At 44.0% G+C, this 16,701-nt stretch overlaps 1 protein-coding gene across 3 annotated transcripts in view; it reads right to left on the bottom strand.

The window, feature by feature from the left end:
• RNASEH2B (ribonuclease H2 subunit B) overlaps positions 1–16,701 on the bottom strand; it is an 80,818-nt gene that overhangs the window by 35,053 nt on the left and 29,064 nt on the right. For all 3 annotated transcript variants that reach the window (XM_053563713.1, XM_053563715.1, XM_053563712.1), the window contains exons 4-7: positions 15,328–15,404; positions 12,645–12,759; positions 4,334–4,398; positions 2,565–2,670 (exon numbers count right to left, since the gene is read on the bottom strand). In XM_053563713.1, the coding sequence (XP_053419688.1) occupies positions 2,565–2,670; positions 4,334–4,398; positions 12,645–12,759; positions 15,328–15,404 (363 nt within the window). The remainder of the gene's footprint in view (positions 1–2,564; positions 2,671–4,333; positions 4,399–12,644; positions 12,760–15,327; positions 15,405–16,701) is intronic.

A 16,701-nucleotide genomic window follows, 5' to 3' on the forward strand; every position in this document is an offset into this window, starting at 1 on the left:
AGGCTAATCTTTTCTAAGCCTGCTTCAATACAGAATAAATCTAATTATTGAGAACCAAAATACTGTATGATATGTCTCCATTACTAAGAATTTTCTGGATAAGAACCCTGAATATTACTCCCAAGCTAATAAAATGCATTAAAAAAAAAGAAAATAATGAACTCAGTAGAATGTATAATCAATAATTCTAGGCTCAGCGCCCGTAGCACAGTGGTTACCGGAGCCAGCCACATGCAATGAAGTTGGAGGGTTTGACCCGGCCCTAGGGCAGCTAACCAACAACAACTGCAACAACAACAAAATAGCTGGGCATTGTGGCGGGTGTCTGTAGTCCCAGCTATTTGGAAGGCTGAGGCAAGAGAATGGCTTCAGCCCAGGCATGTGAGGTTGCTATGAGCTGTGACACCATGGCACTCTACGGAGGGCGACATAGTGAGACTCTGTCTCCAAAATAATAATAATAATAATTCTAAAGTATATGATCTTAGTAACAAAATGCAGCTCTGGCATCAATTAAAAATAAAGTTATATAAGACAATAAAATCTCTTTTAAAACTCTGTTGCCAAATTCATTATTGTATGTAGAATATAACAGGATAATCAAACTTAGTAAGACGGGATGACCACAAGGGGCATAAACCACCTAAAGCTGACCGCAGCCTTGCTCCTGGGACATTCACTCACTTCTTTTCTTTCTCTTCTGCTTTCAAGTGAAGGTAACAATTTGCCTCAGTATTACTTAGAAAATGACTGCTGTCCGGTGGCCGCCTGATCTCAAAAAGGCTTTAGTAAGAGATTTTCACTGCCAGTGCAGAACTGAAAGTTACCATTTGACTCTTTTTAAAATGTGCTGTGGTTCTGGGATAGCAATTATCCAATGAGTCATGACTAGACAAAGAAAGCTATTCTAAGAAAGCCACCATATAGTTTATTTGCTTCTTCTATTACAGTACCATATCAAGGTAAAGAACTGAACAGGACGTAGTGCGCAGTGCATGAAGCTGACTGTACAGCTGGGACACCAAATAGCAATACCGCGAAGCCCCCAACCCTTAATGCAGAGTACTGGTAGAACAGTGGACTTGAAGACCTCCCTCACAAACTTGGATAAGTCATCTACCTCTCCAAGACCACAGTTTTCTTTTTCTTTTTTTATTCCCAATTAATATGAGGTAAAAATTTTTAGGTTACATTGTTTTCACTTTCAAGGTGAAGTTCAAGTTGTAGTTGAGCCCATCACAGGGGGCGTGCTGAGCACTCACACTGTGCACATTAGGGGAGACCCGCCACCTGCCCTCCCTCTCCCCGCTTCCTCCTTTCTCCTCTCTTTGCTAGACTATATTTGTGGGGTTTTTCTTCATGTGGGTATGTAATTATTTATGTACTGGTTTCATATTAGTACTGAAATATACTGGATTTTATTTTCCATTCTTGAGATACTGTACTGAGAAGAATGTGTTTCAACTCCATCCAGGTAAACATAAAAGATGTAAAATCTTCACCTTTTTTATGGCTGAATAGTAGTCCATGAGAAATCAGTTTCCTATTCTTAAAATGAGAAGATCTATCTAACCTCTAACATCTTTTTTTTCTACTTAAAAAAACACATGGCCTTATCCATCCACATATACACCTATCCAACTGGATGCCTCCTCTCCGTCTGTTACATTAACAACACTGACATTTGGCAAACTCAGGTGGCAAAGGTGCCACCCACAACCCCCAGAGTGGCAGGAACCAACTATCTCTGTGTGCCAGGTGCTGCTGCCAGGTAGATTTTGCCAATCAATGATGGCCTGAATTACCATCAGTGACAACCAGGTGGCTATTCCTAGTTTTTATTTGTTTAGTGGCTTAAGCCAGTTGTTCAAGAGGTGTACACCAGAACAAGGGAATACTGAATTGGAGCTTAAGGTCAGAATCATTTCTGTCCCACCTTTTGAGAAGGTTAATCGCATTATATAGCCATTTTTAATTCAATTACATACATAAAAATAAGAGGTCATTACATTGGGAAAAAATGAATATACTCCTTTTAAGGTTATAAAAGAATAAAATGTAAAAAATGCCAAATCAATTTTTATCTGAAATGAAAATACTGAGCCCTAAATTAGAAAATATGCTTCCTGAGAATAAGACACAGACCCCTGGAACGGTGTAATCAAGAAGTGAGGGCGTGGGCTTGACAGACAAGCCCACCAGTAGCTCAGCTCTGCCACCCACCAGCTGGGAGACTCGGGGCAGAGTCTCCAGACTCTAGCTGTGAGGTTTTCCGTGAGCGGGGGAGGAAATCGTGTTTGTAACTGGCGACTCAGCAAAGGGCCTTGCAACAATACACCCTCAATAAATGACAGCCAGGGTTGTTAGGGCTGTTATTACTATTAGTATAAAATATGTATTTGCAGAATGAATAAGTATCAATGACTTGTAGAAGATCTACTCTGAGGTACAAGCAAGAATATGTGGCTTCTGTGACATTAAGATTTTTAACTCATAAAATAGGTCTTTACACATAAGCAACTGACTCCAGACAAAAATCATTTCTGAAGAAACGATTTACTTACCTTCCTTGTCACTGGCAACTTGATCACTGGAGAAAAATGCAGTCGACAGTACCCGGGCGCTGACATTTACATTATTGGTTTTTAGTGCAACCACAGTCTGATTAACCTATAAAGTAACCAAGAGAGGAAAAGCAGGGCATTTTCAATTTCACTTTAGAAATCCATGCCTTTCCAGATGGCCTTCGAACCATTTAAAATCTGGGAAGAAGTATTTGACAACTCGGAAATATCTTGGCCAGACACAAGCAGAGGAGAGGTGGCTGCCTGTGTGCTAGAGGCTGGGTGGCCACATTTCTAGGTGACCCCAACACACGACTCTGAGTCCTCACAGTCCCATGGGCAACACGCGGTGGCAACCGAGAGCTCTCACTCTGGGGCTACAGGCTGCTGACTTAACGTCTCTGTGGGACTCTCTGTGAAACAGATAAAAACAGCACCCACCTCATAGGACTGTGGTGAGGGCTAAATGAGCTTATATGGATATATGAGGCCCTCAGAACAGAAGCCAGCATGAAGTTTATACATAGACATTTTCTAAACTAAATAAAAATTTCCTACTTCCTAGAAGACATGATAAATAAAACTTCACTTAACTTCATGTCATCATCATTTGCTAAGAGCAAAAATTAAATATCAAGATTTTAGGCCAGGCGCAGAGGCTCATGCCTGTAACAACAGCACTCTGGGAGGCCAAAGCAGGTGGACCAGCCTGAACAAGAGCAAGACCCCATCTCTACTTAAAATAGAAAAACCAGCCAGGTATTGTGGTGGTCACTTGTAGTTCTAGCTACTTGGGAGGCTGAGGCAGGAGGATCACTTGAACCAAGGAGTTTGAGGTTGCTGTGAGCTGTGACACTACAGCACTCTACCCAGGGCAACAGAGAGAGACTCTGTCCCAAAAAAACAAAACAAAACAAAACCCAAGATCCTGCTCAGCGTCTAACTCTTCCCGTGCCTACACAGATTACTACAACACAAGTGACACAGCTCCTTGTGGGTCTTTTCTCTATTTTGCACATTAGGGTCTGACTCATTTTACAGGGCTTATTTCTAGTGTCCCAGGCAGCCAATGTGCCTGATACTGTGGTATGACAAATGTGGCTTTTATGTATAAGAGAGATGAGACTCTTCCAAACAGTGCTATTATTAATGCTACCCAGTGACCTTACAAAAACTCTGTCATTAATAGAACTTGTTTGGTGAAATTTTTTAAACAATGTGAAAGTACATGTTATCCTTAGACCCGTGGCTTTTGGTCATTTTCTTTTGTTTGAACAACCCACATTAAGAACTACACAGAAGGGTGGTGCTTGTGGCTCAAGGAGTAGGGCACTGGTCCCATATGCCAGAGGTGGCAGGTTCAAACCTAGCCCCGGCCAAAAAAAAAAAAAAAAAAAAAAAAAGAACTACACAAAAACTCAATGTTTGAACACGTATCATATATAGACAGACATTTCAGAGGAGCATACTTAATACCTGAACTCACTCTGGGCTATGTGTTAACACGTTCTACCCTAATCCTATCCCTCTGCATTCCGAGAGAAAACACTAGTTGCAACCTAACTGATTTGAGAAGCATCACCCAGATCTTATTCTAGGTCAAGATTCTTAGTTAGGGGGATACAAAATCAAAGATGCCTCCTCACACTTGGACAGCTCTCCACGAGGTTCCTCTTTTCAGAATGGTTGTCGGATTCAGACTTACTGCTTTCTCTAAAGATTTTTAAAAAGGAGCAAAGAATTTTTTCTTTTGCCACCAGGCACTATACCTTTTTTTCCAGCCACTTTAAAGTCTTCTCTTTGCTATACTTGTAGTATTTCTTGTTGGTTATTTCTGGATTAAAAGAGAAAAAAGAGCCAATACAATGAATTAAACAAAAAGAAAAATCTCATAAGATTCTAACGTATGCAAAGTAACAATACTTCAAAATTGTTTACATTCTTGAAAAGTATAACTCATCAACCTGAAAGCATACTTAAGAAAATCCCTGGAGTCATGTGAACCTAAATGAATGAGAATTCTGTACAAAGAAAAATGTTTTAAATTCAGCAAACTAGCATGCTAAGTAATCTTCATTTTCTAAATAACTTTAAGCTCACTCAAGTTTGAATGAAAGACTTCTTCTCTAATGCAAATATGGAAATACAAAGGAAAAAAACTAAGACTAAAGGCAGGTGCCTTTGGCGTCCACCACAGATACTCAACAAAAAAATCTCACCTACCAGTATTGCCCTGGTGGGATGACTGGAACATAAAAGAGAAGATACATTTATCTTTTAATGTATTACCAATATAATCATAGCTTTTTCAGAATATAGATTTATGATAGGCTCAACCTGGCCCTTTATGGGCATAAAAATCTCCCCTTAAAAGCTACATTTTCCCTCCTAACCCCCACTCCCCATACTCCATGGCATCTAGCCATGACTTCTGTGCAGACTTGCGCTCCTGGGTCTCCCCTTGTGTACAGTTAGGAGGTCAGCACGCCTACTGCCCCCCTAACCCCACGCAGGAGTACAAACTGGAAACGCTTAGGCCAGATGTAAACTCAGTCACATACGAAGAGGCTTTTTCCTCCCCTCCGTAACATGGTGGGGAATAGAAACTGCTTATTCAGGGGTAATTTTCTGTTAAATGCACTGTTCAGGAGAGGACCTGGGAGGTCCCTGGCCCTAGTTCCTGTGCATTTCCTCTGAGTCTCAGCCTTTAGCTGAAGGCTGTCAGTAGCATGGGCAAGGTGTGTGTGTGTATGTGTGGTGGGGCGGAGGGAGTCTGCAGCGCCTCCTCGTGATGTGTCCCTGCAGTGGCAGAGGGGAGACAGCAGCCACTGGTGCACTGTCAGGCCTGTGAGGACGCCCAGGTGTCGTGTGACCGCCTGGACACACAACAGCAAAGAGAATGTCCTCAATCTCCTTGGCAATGATGTCCCAGCCTATGTATAAATCAGGGGGATTTTCAGAGCACACAGCGATCACTCAATAAATGTATGCTGTGACATGGTTGTGAGAAGTTCTGCTCATTGTCCAAGATTTAAGAATCTCAAAAAAAAGGATCAGGGCTCAAGTTTCTACTACGAAATCCTAGACTTTGCTGTCATCTCCGTCTCGCCTTTACCTCCATACTTTGTAAAAAAAACAATGACTACAGCCGGCCAGGCCTCCTTCCTGCCTCCCACTCCCCAAGCCCCCAAGGCAGGCCTCTCCTCTCTCTCCATGGAAGAGGTGGGAAACACACTGAGCCCCAGTGCCCCGTCACCACGGCTGCCACTGCACTCTGGAAGCCTGCTTCCCTGCGGATAAATGAGGGTTTCCTTACTGGGCTGTGTTGGCTTGAACGGAAATGATCCATGGGAATCCCACAGTACCACACTTGCCACTCAGCAAATACTTAATATGAAGAAAACCTGATGAAAATGATGATTTGCTAATAACAGCACCAGAAACTAATGCTTATTCAGGCCTGTGACAAGTTCATTACATACATTTCCTCACTGAGCGGTCAGAATAAATCTCAGAATCAGGAGAAAATCATTACTTGTCTCCATCTCAAAACACCGGGTTTGAGTGACATTAAGTAAATTAGCTGCCCAGAGTCACTGAGGACACAGCAGCAGCGCCGGGTCCCTGCCCAGGCTGACTCCACAGCTGCGGCTCCGTGTCCACCTTAACTGCCCAGAGTCACTGAGGACATAGCAGCAGCACCGGGTCCCTGCCCAGGTTGACTCCACAGCTGCGGCTCCGTGTCCACCTTAACTGCCCAGTCACTGAGGACACAGCAGCAGCTCTGTGTCCACCTTGCCAAGACCCATAGGGCCCACACCCTCCTCTGTACGTCTGACCACCCTGTTTTTTGTGGGAAAAACCTCTTATTCGTGGCATCCATAAAACTGCTTTCTTTTAGTTTTCCTATGTCTCTGATGACACTCCTCCAACTCTTTTTCTGGCTCTGCTTTGCCCTATGCCAAGGCCAACTGCATCTTTCCCCTGGGCTGACCTCATCTTGGCTTGGCCAGGCCAAACAAAGCAACTGGGGGCCCAGCGCCCTGAGTTGAGGCTCTGTGTGTCTAAGACTAAATCGCCATCTTCCTCTCACACCATTCTCCTGGTTTCCGAGGAGGAACCTCACTTGAACCCAATGCTCACTCCTGCTCGCCCCCCACACTCCATCACTCAATCCCATGGGAGATGGGAGGGGAGAGGAAAAAAGCCAACATTATCTCAGGGGAGGGGGATGGAAAAAAACAGTGTTAGAAATTAGGAGGCTTGGCTTCCAGTGCTAGATCTGTAATTACTTCATTTTTCTAAAAAAAAACCCCAACTTTATTTAGGTATAATGTTCATATAATTAACACACCCATTTTAATATAGTTTGAGGAGTTTGGAGAAATATATGCAATCACATAATCACAACCCCCTAAAATGCACTCGAACCCTTATGTGCCCTTGAACCTTAATTCTCTCACCCTTACCCACACCTCAGGTAGCCACCCACGATCCTCCCCTATAAATGAGTTCTTGCTTTATTTTAGAACTCATAGAAATTAAACGACATCATATGTGCTTTTTTTGTTTCCATCTTCCTTTGCTCAGCATAATTTCTGTGAGACCTCTCTATTTTGTTGTAGTACCTTCTTCCATATTGGGGAGTAACACCCTAGGTATAGAAATACCACATTTTTTTACCGATCCACCTACTAAAGGGTGTTTATGTTGTTTCCAATTTTCACCTATTTTGAAAAACTTGCCAAGAGGGAAAAAAAGGTTGATTTGAACATTTTTGCACAAGTCTTTGCATGGACCTATGTTTCCCTAAGTCTTGGATAAATAGGAGAATCCCTGAATCGTAAAAATCGGCCAAGTGGTTATACCATTTTATGCGTCCACCAGCCAGGCACACAAAATTTTCCTTTTTCTTTAATAGTGTCTTTCAAAAGTGGAAGACAATTGATGAAATGTAATTTATAATGTTTTTTATGGTCAGTGGGTTTTATGTCCTAAGAAATCTCTGCCTGTTCCCCAAGGGCAATAGAGACTTTATCCTGTGCTTTCTTAAAGAAGTTCAATAGATTTGATTTTTGAATTTAAGTTAGTGATCCATTTTGTGCTAATTTTTCTGAGTGTGAGGTGAGGAATGATGTTCATTATCACATGGATATCAAATTCTTCCTTCAGCATTTGTGGAGATTATCCATTTTTCTATTGAGTTATCTTAACCAAAAAAACAAAAAAAAAACAACCAATTGATCACATGGGTCCATGTCTGGATTCTTTATTCTATTCCATTTACTGACATATTTATCCTTATGCCAATACCAAATTTAGAAAAATCTGGGGAAGAATGCATACTTTAATAATATTGTATCTTCCCAGCAATGAACGTATTTCTCCCTATTTAATTTTTCTTCGATTTCTCTCAGAAATGTTTTAAACACTCAGAATACCGGTCTTGGACATATTAAGTCACATTTATCCCTAGAACTTCATGGTTTCTGATGACAATATAAATGGTATGTTTTTATTCCATTACCCAGTTGTTCACTGCCAGTACACAGACACACAACTTACTGACCTTGTATCTTGAAACCTTCTTAGTTTCTAGTAACTTCTTTTATAGATTCCTTTGGATTTTCTATAAGCATGACAACACTGTCTATGAAAGAAGACAGCTAGCTACACTACTAACTTTCCAACCTTCCTGCCTTTTATCTCTTGTTCTCGCCTGATTAAACCAGCTAGAAATTCTACTACAACGGTGCACAGAAGTGGGGAGAGCAGACACTCCTGCTGCGGTCCAGTCCTGGGAACAGCAGTGTTCAGTCTTTCCAATAAAGTTGATGACTGCTGTGAGGAAGTTCTCTTCCGTTCCTGATTTGCTAAGAATTTGTAACGTGACTGAATTTTGTCAAATGCCTTTTCTCTATCGAGTGAGTGATCATACAGTTTTCCTTCTGTAATGTGTAAATACCATAAATTATACTAATTGATTTTCTAATGCTCAGTCAACTTTGCATTCCTATAAAAAATTCCACTTGGGTTTTACATATTTGATTTTTATATATTCGCATTTCTCTCATGTTGTTAAACATTTTTTAATCTATGATATAAGAAATATTGGCCTAGTTTCCTTTAGTAATAATTTTTATTTTGGTTTTGGGGCAATTCTGATTTCATAAAACCAGTCAGGAAACAGTCCTCCTTCATCCATTTTCTGAAAGAATGTGAATTGAGTATTATTTCACTGAGTATTATTTCTTTCTTAAAGGGTAGTAGAATTCACCAGTGGAGCCAGCTGGGCCTGGAATTCTCTTTCTACAAAGTTTTAAAGTTATAAATTTATTTATAAATTAAACACTCACTAGACAAGATGATCACTATATTCCAGAATTCTATACAAGGACCCAGTATATAAATGGCTTCTTAATTTTTAAATTTACAAATTTCAAAGAGCTCAAAAATTTAAAATATCCATGAGGCCACAGACTACCTACAATTATGAAAACGACCATAGCACGTCCATTTCCATCCTGACTTTAATACTGTGAGCGTTCGAGTGTTAGAGAATGTGTGCATATGCTGGAAATGTTTTTTCCCTCTTGTGCCCAGTGCCTATAAAACTGGTTCAAACATCTGGAAAGACTGGGTTTACAAAATAAGATGGAATAAAAGTGAGTCAACAACAAAATACCACGCTCAACAACTGGGTAATCAGTTCACAAACTTGAATTTCCCTGATGGATTGTTGAACAAACTGCCGAGAGCACATTTGCACTCTACGCTCTCGGTGTTTTCCATGACCGAAGCTCATATGGTCTGTCTTTGCTGCGCTGCCTCCTGGGGAAAGAACTTGGCGACTGTACTTGGGGTATTTCAATCAGGTACATTTCCTGGCTCTTCCTGTTAATCATCTCAGACAGCACAGTGCAGCTTTCGCTTGCAACACAAAACAGAGTGTTACGTTTGAGACAGAGCTCGTGATTCTTTATTAGTCCTTTCCCATGCCGTCTCTCTGCTGAACGTGAGCTGCTTTGGCAAGAAGTGTGCTCCGAGGCCCCGAGCTAGCAAATAAGAGACACATTATTTACTCTGCTAATAAAGCAGGCAGGCTAAGGTTGCCGCCATCATCGTTCAGGGTGCAAACAGCCACGGTTGGGGTTGTACAGCAGGGAGAAGGCAGGACGGGAGGGCGCTCCCAAACCTCGCAGGCTAAGCCGGGCCTTTAAACCACAGAAGTTCAGGACCACGTCTGGAGTTTAGTGCCGAAGCAGCTGGCTGGGGTCACCCCATCTACACCGTCCCGTGGAGGGTGGAAGTTGAAAAGTTCCCAACGTTCTGCTCTTCCTTTGTTCCCATCACGGATGTTAAATGACCACTCTGTAGTAGTCCTCCTTGTTCCTTACTTAAAAATCTAGAAGCTACAAAGAGTGGAGCCAAACGCTGATTTATAAATGGAAAATAAACCAAATACAAATGAGCAGCTAGTACCCACTACAATCACTGAAAGGTGACACGCAGGGTCACACAGGGCCTGGGAGCGGGGAAGCCACCACGGGGAGTGGTGTGTTCCTGAAGACACAGAAGTTTTCTCTCTCCTTTCCTGTCACTCTCTTTTTGCCACAGAAAGACAGATTTTTAAGGGAGGATATATAAGGTTAAAAGCAAACATATCAAGTTTCCACTTTTTCATGACATGCCACTTAAAAGCTCCCTAACTGAGTATTCTGGAAGTGTCACACAGCTTTAAGAAGAAAGAAGAAGAAAGAGCCGTCAGCCAGACAGGGGCTTTGGCCCTGGTCCTTTGAGTTCTCTGATATCAGTCAAGTTACTTACACACATCTTTGAGCCTCATTTTCCTCATGTGTGAAAATGTGGGTTATAACCACAATCAAAGGGGCTTGCTATGAGGATTAAACTGTGGACATCAAACGAGAAGCCTGCGTGTTCTGCTGTCTTGGAAGGGCGTGTCCAGCACCCGTCCTGCTTGTCAGCCTCTCAGAGCTAATTGTAAATCTCCAATGCTTAACATTAGCCTGTGGCTCTTCATGGGAAACGTGTCCCTCACAGTACGCTGACCTCTGCACAAACCTTATACTAAGAACAATGTTTCACATATTTATGTTTTGGGTCAAGGGCCAAAGCCTCTTGTAATGTGGAACTGTTTAAAGAAGGAAAAGTTTGAGGTGTAAGGTTTTATACATTTGGCAAATTTAATGGGTGATCACATAGATGCTTTGAAAATGGATGTGCAGAACTTCCAAAAGTTAGGCAACGTTGAGATGTAAAGGAGACTGGGCAGAAGGGGATTGGTCTGCAGGAAGGAAGGGATGAGGGAGCAGTTCTAACTCTCTGATGCCAACAATGAGCAGACAGGTGCTGAGGCCTGACACTGTCTGAGTCTTGGTTTCTAGCTCTGCTTTAAGGCGACTATTCTCATACAGCTAATGGCAGAATTCTGGATGACCAGTGAGGTGCATTTTCAACTCACACTGACCAATATCACAATAACTTACAAATTATTCTTTATTATTTTAGTTTTCAGAAATGGTTATGGGCTACTTCATTCATCACCCACAAAAGGACTGTGGTACTGTGCCCAGCTCAGCGTCCGGGAGACAGTCTGGGATGCGTCTGGTAGACCTTTGGTCCACACTGGAGCTCCACATGTGGCCAAGTACAAATCTGCAGACCCCTCACAAATGAAAGACAGTAGACGAGGTTCCCTTTTTTCCGCCAGAAGCTCGCGCTTCTTGGAATCACAACTCACTTGGTCCCAGAAGAACTGTCGTAGTTGGTCAAACCATCCATGACCCCAAACAGGCACAGCTTATCAGCCTGTTGTTCTGGTTCCCACACTTGTTTCCATTTTAACCCCAAAGCTACTTGGATGGTCTTCTGACTGCTGCTAAGTTTGTGTAGTGTTTCAAACCTGTCAAACACATTCACACATACCACCTCACTTCCCTCTCCAATAAAAGAAAATGCATGCTACCTAACACTCGCCTTTCTACTGTCCAAGCCTGCTGCTCCCACAGCAGGAAAGCCAGGGCAGGAGGCATAGGCAGGATCAGCAGGAGGCTGTGGGCAGGCGCAGCAGGCTCAGGCAGGGAAGAGGTGAGTGTCAGGTGGCATTCGTTTCAGTACACATCCTGGGGGTCAGGCAAGAACCCAGAAGCCATCCCTGACACCAGCCAACTACCACATGTGCTTATTTCTACCTGTGAACGGCCACCTCCTTCTGGCTCCATTTCCTGGGCTCAGGCTACCATGATCTCCTGTCTAGGTCATGGCAACCTGGCCTTAACTTCCTGAATATATTTTCCACACTATAACACTCCCACGCTTCCAACTTCACAGTCACTCCACTACCGTTAGATAAAGTCCAAGCCATCCGGGCCTCTCCCAACATTCCCGTGTGACTCTTTACCAACCTAAAGTGCTCCCCAGCATCCTATATACTGAACTCTTTGGAACTTGCTAAACATTATGACAAACTTTTCCATATATTTGAAACTCTGATTTATCCTTCAGAACTCCACAGAGAGGTCATTTCCCCCAGGAGAACAATACATTACCATGCTCATTATCTACACGCTCCCTGCCAAAAAACCCAGGGTTCACTCCCACTGTCACCGACTGCCTGAGTTGTCACAGGCCTTCTTCAGACTCAGCAAAGTGAAGAAAAGGACAATGTCTCACCTGTGAATGTTCAGACTTAGCACTAAGGTGCAACACACGCTTCCTGGTAGATGTTCAATAAATGTTTCTTGTATCAACTAAGGAATAGGTTTTACATAGTTTTACAGATGAGAAAGCTGAGGCTGAAGGCATCCAAGTAACTTGCCTAAAGTCACAGACCCAGTTCAGAGGAGCAGAGACTAAAGCCCTGCCCTGCGGTTCCTGACCCATCGGAGGCAGGCGCTAGATTTTACCAGTTGTGGTTCCAAAGACTAGAAGAGCATCTGAATGCCGGCTTCCCAGGGACACAGAGTAAGCGTGACACTCAGTGGCCTTTATACAGCCGCAGTCTCAGACAGAGGCCCTGCCTGTCCAGCAAGCCCGAAAGCCTCACTGTGAAGATTATACCTTTTTCCTCTGTCACGTGGCGAAGTAATTTTTCAAGTTCAGGAAGTTTTAGCAATAAGCTGCAATTGGGAAATACGTCATCCACCACAACTTGATCTAGGGGCTGAAACTTTCCCTGGGGGAAGAAAGAAAACTACTTTAGTTATTCAGAAGGCAAGTATTGCAGTCAACCAACTCACCCAGAAAAAGAAGAGGGAAAGATAAATTACCTTGTGGCCAAGTCTTTACACTTAGCCCGGAGCCGCCTGCTCCCTGTGAGGACCCCCTGCTCTGGGACTGACCCTCGGCTCCCCCCCCAGGAAGCTCTCTCGAGCACTGGGTTCCCACGGCACCTCATCTAGCCCAGCAGTCAGATGAAACAGGGAGTGAAGAGATAGCATAGCACTGGACGCCGCAGAGCAGGCTGGGGTGCTGGAGAGCGTCTGTGGCTGCTGCCACCCGTTCACCCTGCAGAGGAACCAGCCAGGGCAGCAGAGCGGGCGCGGGAAGCAGTGCAGACCTGGCCAGACGCACACCGCCCCTCCCCCCACTCCAGAGCACCCACTGCACACCGCCCCTCCCCCCACTCCAGAGCACCCACCACTCAAGGAAAAATACCAAAACTGAACCTAACTCCTGTCAGAGCTGCCTGACTACGCTTCCCAGTTCAGACCAGAATACAAGAAATACAAGAAAAGATAGCTGGAGGGCAGTCCCAGAAGGCTGGGGACAGGCCGGTCAGGGTCAGCCAGCTGAACGCACGAGGCCTGCTCCAGCGGGTCAGGGCGCAGACCGTGGGAACTGAGAGCACGGCCCTTCATGGTGTGCTTCTCTCAGCTTTACTAGCTGCAGGGAGAGGGGAGTTATAACAACATGTCCCCAGTGTGAAATGCCAGACTTTGTAAGGGGACAGGGCCTTGCCCATACCCTACTTTGAGCTCACTCTACTCCCGTCCCAGGGAAACTCCTCCTGAAGAGACAGAAACCACACCTGCCAGTTTTCTTTCTGCAGATGCACCTTTCTTGGGTTTTAGGGGTGCGCACCTCTTGTTCCTTGGTAGCATGTGTAACAGCTTGTCATACTTACTTTCTGTATGTTAGGTTAACAAGTGCCTGAGAAATGCCTCAGTTTAAATGTTCTCTTTTCCTTCAAAGAGTGAGAATAAGGAACAGATCTCCCAAGCCATATTGAGATTGTCATGCAATTGCAGTTAAAAAAAATGCCAGTTTCATTCAAGAATATCTTGAACGAGTAAAAAAAGCAATTACTTTTACTTCAGTCTTGATCCCTGAGCACAGCTGTGCAGACGCTCCGTGATGGGCCTGGCGTGCTGTGATAGACACACACTGGGCTGTCTGGGAAGAGCCCTGGTCTGGTGGTCTGAGGCGCCAGCAGAACTAGTCACTTTTTCTGGATATCATTTTTACCTGAAAAACCCACTGGGAATAATGGTTATTGAGATTTGGGTATCAGGCAGAATGTGCATAAAGTGAGCTTGTCTTTTCCGGGGAAAGACTGACAGCATTTGAAGCCAATGATAAAATTGGAGCTTTCAAGCAAAACTCAGAATTGCAAAAAATTTGCAATTTTTTATATTGTATGACAGCTTCCCAACACTTAAAGAGCTTTCTTATGAGATCAGTGGTGGGATGTGTATAAAAGGGGATGTGTCAACATCTGGAAGATCTGCACAACTCAGGGGACCAACTTTTCCAAATGACCAAAGCAAGCTGTTACAAAGTCACATGTGGACAGACAGATCCATTTTTAGTACAAGACAGACCAATGGATTATAGTGCAACAGAGCCCTGCTGAGGTTTCAGATGCCACACTGCAGCTGACCTTGGGTAAACTTCCCTTGTTGCTTCTGAAGTAGTACCAGGGAGGGGCACCCACAGCTGTCTGATGAAGCTGCCACTGTCCTTATTCCTCTGACTACATACATGTATGACATCACATGGTTTTCATATACTCCTACCGAAACAATACATGGAAACAGGCCGAGTGCTGAATCAGATGAGAATGTAGCTGTGTCGTCTTTACTCAAACGTTAAGGAGATTTGCAGAAATATAAATGGATGCTGTATGCCTCATTACATTGTTTCATTAAAAATGTATTATTTATGCTAACACCTAAGAGCCTTATTATTTTTAACCTTTAGTAAATATAATTATTTTTAAATTTCTCTGTTTTAATTTCTAACAGGAAATACTGATAGAATCCCCAGAAACGCAAGTTCTTTGGAACACTTACAATTGTAAAAGTATCCTAAAAACAAAAGGTTTCAGAAGTTTTGGATGAAATCAGACTACTGGCAAATGCTATCTTTTCTGGTATCACAGGTAGGACTTCTTAGGTCTCACCGGTGCCTTCCCATTAAAAAGCTTCTACCAGATGCCCCCAGTTCATCAATTCCACAGCTTGTCACTAAGAAGGTCCACTGGCCATGTGACGGTGCTGCGACCCAGACGTGGCGGTCACGGGCAAGTGGGGCCAAACGGGGTCACAGCTGAGGTGCTGCCCCGCAGGCCGTGGGACAGTGCTGCGACCCAGACATGCGGTTACAACACACATCTCTCACCATCACCACATTAAACCTCCAGTGTGCTGAATCTACATTTGGACCATTAAAAGGAGAGGGAGAAGATGAAGCAAAGGCTGCTGGGCTTCCTCGGTGCATAAGCCCCACTCAGGACACTTACCTCCTTCCCAGCCTTGGTGAGATAGTGCAGAAGCAGGAACAGAGGGTCCACGGGGGTGGTGAAGTGCAGAGCACCTCCTGCAGATCAAACACACGGTCTGAATATTTCATCTTACCCTCAGTGTGAAAACCACTTGTTGGAGAATCCTAGCACTCTGGGAGGCCAAGACAGGTGGATCACTTGAGCCTGGGAGTTTGAGACCAGCCTGAGCAAGAGCAAGACCCCATCTCTACTAAAAATAGAAAAACTAGCTGGGCATTGTGGCAGGTGCCTGGAGTTCCAGCTACTTGGGAGGCTGAGGCAAAAGGCTTGCTTGAGCCCAGGACTTTGAAGTTGCTATGAGCTATGATGCCACGGCCACTCCACTCAGGGCAACAGAGTTAGACTGTCTCACTGTTTCCAAAAAAAAAGAAAGAAAGAAAAAAGAAAAGAAAAATATATGTGAAATCTCAAACCCAGAAGCTCTTCTATGTGATTCCCTCAAAAGGGAGAACGTGCTCCAGGGGACTTCACCCCACAGGGCTTCCCGTTCCTGGGTGGGGCAGACGGCCAACACACCGACACTGATCTGTAACTCTCCATCTCTCCTCGATAGAAATAAGTTTTAACAACGCCTCGCCACCCCTGAAAAGAGTAAGGGTCAAGGAGAAGAATAGACAGATGGGGGATCCATCAAACATGAGGAAACCCAGACAGTCTATCTGTAAAGCTAAGGGAAAACGTAAACTCCTGTGCCTGAGGGTGAAGCCGTGGGAAGCTGCACACTGTCCCTCTGTGGCCTATGGGCAGAGGGGTACAGAGCACTTCAAATATCCACCGACTTCCCCCTCCTCCCAAAAGCCCCAGAACATGAGGCAGAACACGGGTTTCTGAAGATCGTTTTCTCCTCTTCATCAGCAGTGCCCCCAAATCAAGAGAACACTAAAGATACAGAACTCGGGCAGTGGTGGAGTGTGCGCGTGACAGAGCTTTTCATCAAACTCTTTGTTTATGTTCTAGTCTATTTCAGAAGCCATATCAGTATCCAGCTTCAAGGAAATAAGATGTTAAAAACTTGAAGATCCTCTAAAGAGTTTCCAGGCTAAAACAATGAGCATTCCATGGCACCAAAGTAATCTAACTTCTGACCAAGGACGTGTCAGTGTTAGGAGACAAATTAGAGGTGTAAGTTTAAAATTCACTACCAATGAAGACACACAGTGAACTACCTGAAGTTGGTGCTCAAATTACTTTTCCTTCATCCTGAATTAAACCTGCTCAGATGCCAAGGAAGGCTAACCCACTGACCAGACTCCAAACCAGGGACAGCCCCACAGCCCATCAAGGGTGGAAAAGCTGGGGTATATGCAGTGCTCTCCCAGCTGACCTGCTCCT

The sequence above is a fragment of the Nycticebus coucang genome, chromosome 15 (genome assembly GCF_027406575.1).
Source record: "Nycticebus coucang isolate mNycCou1 chromosome 15, mNycCou1.pri, whole genome shotgun sequence".
NCBI classification, from domain to species: Eukaryota; Metazoa; Chordata; class Mammalia; order Primates; family Lorisidae; genus Nycticebus; species Nycticebus coucang.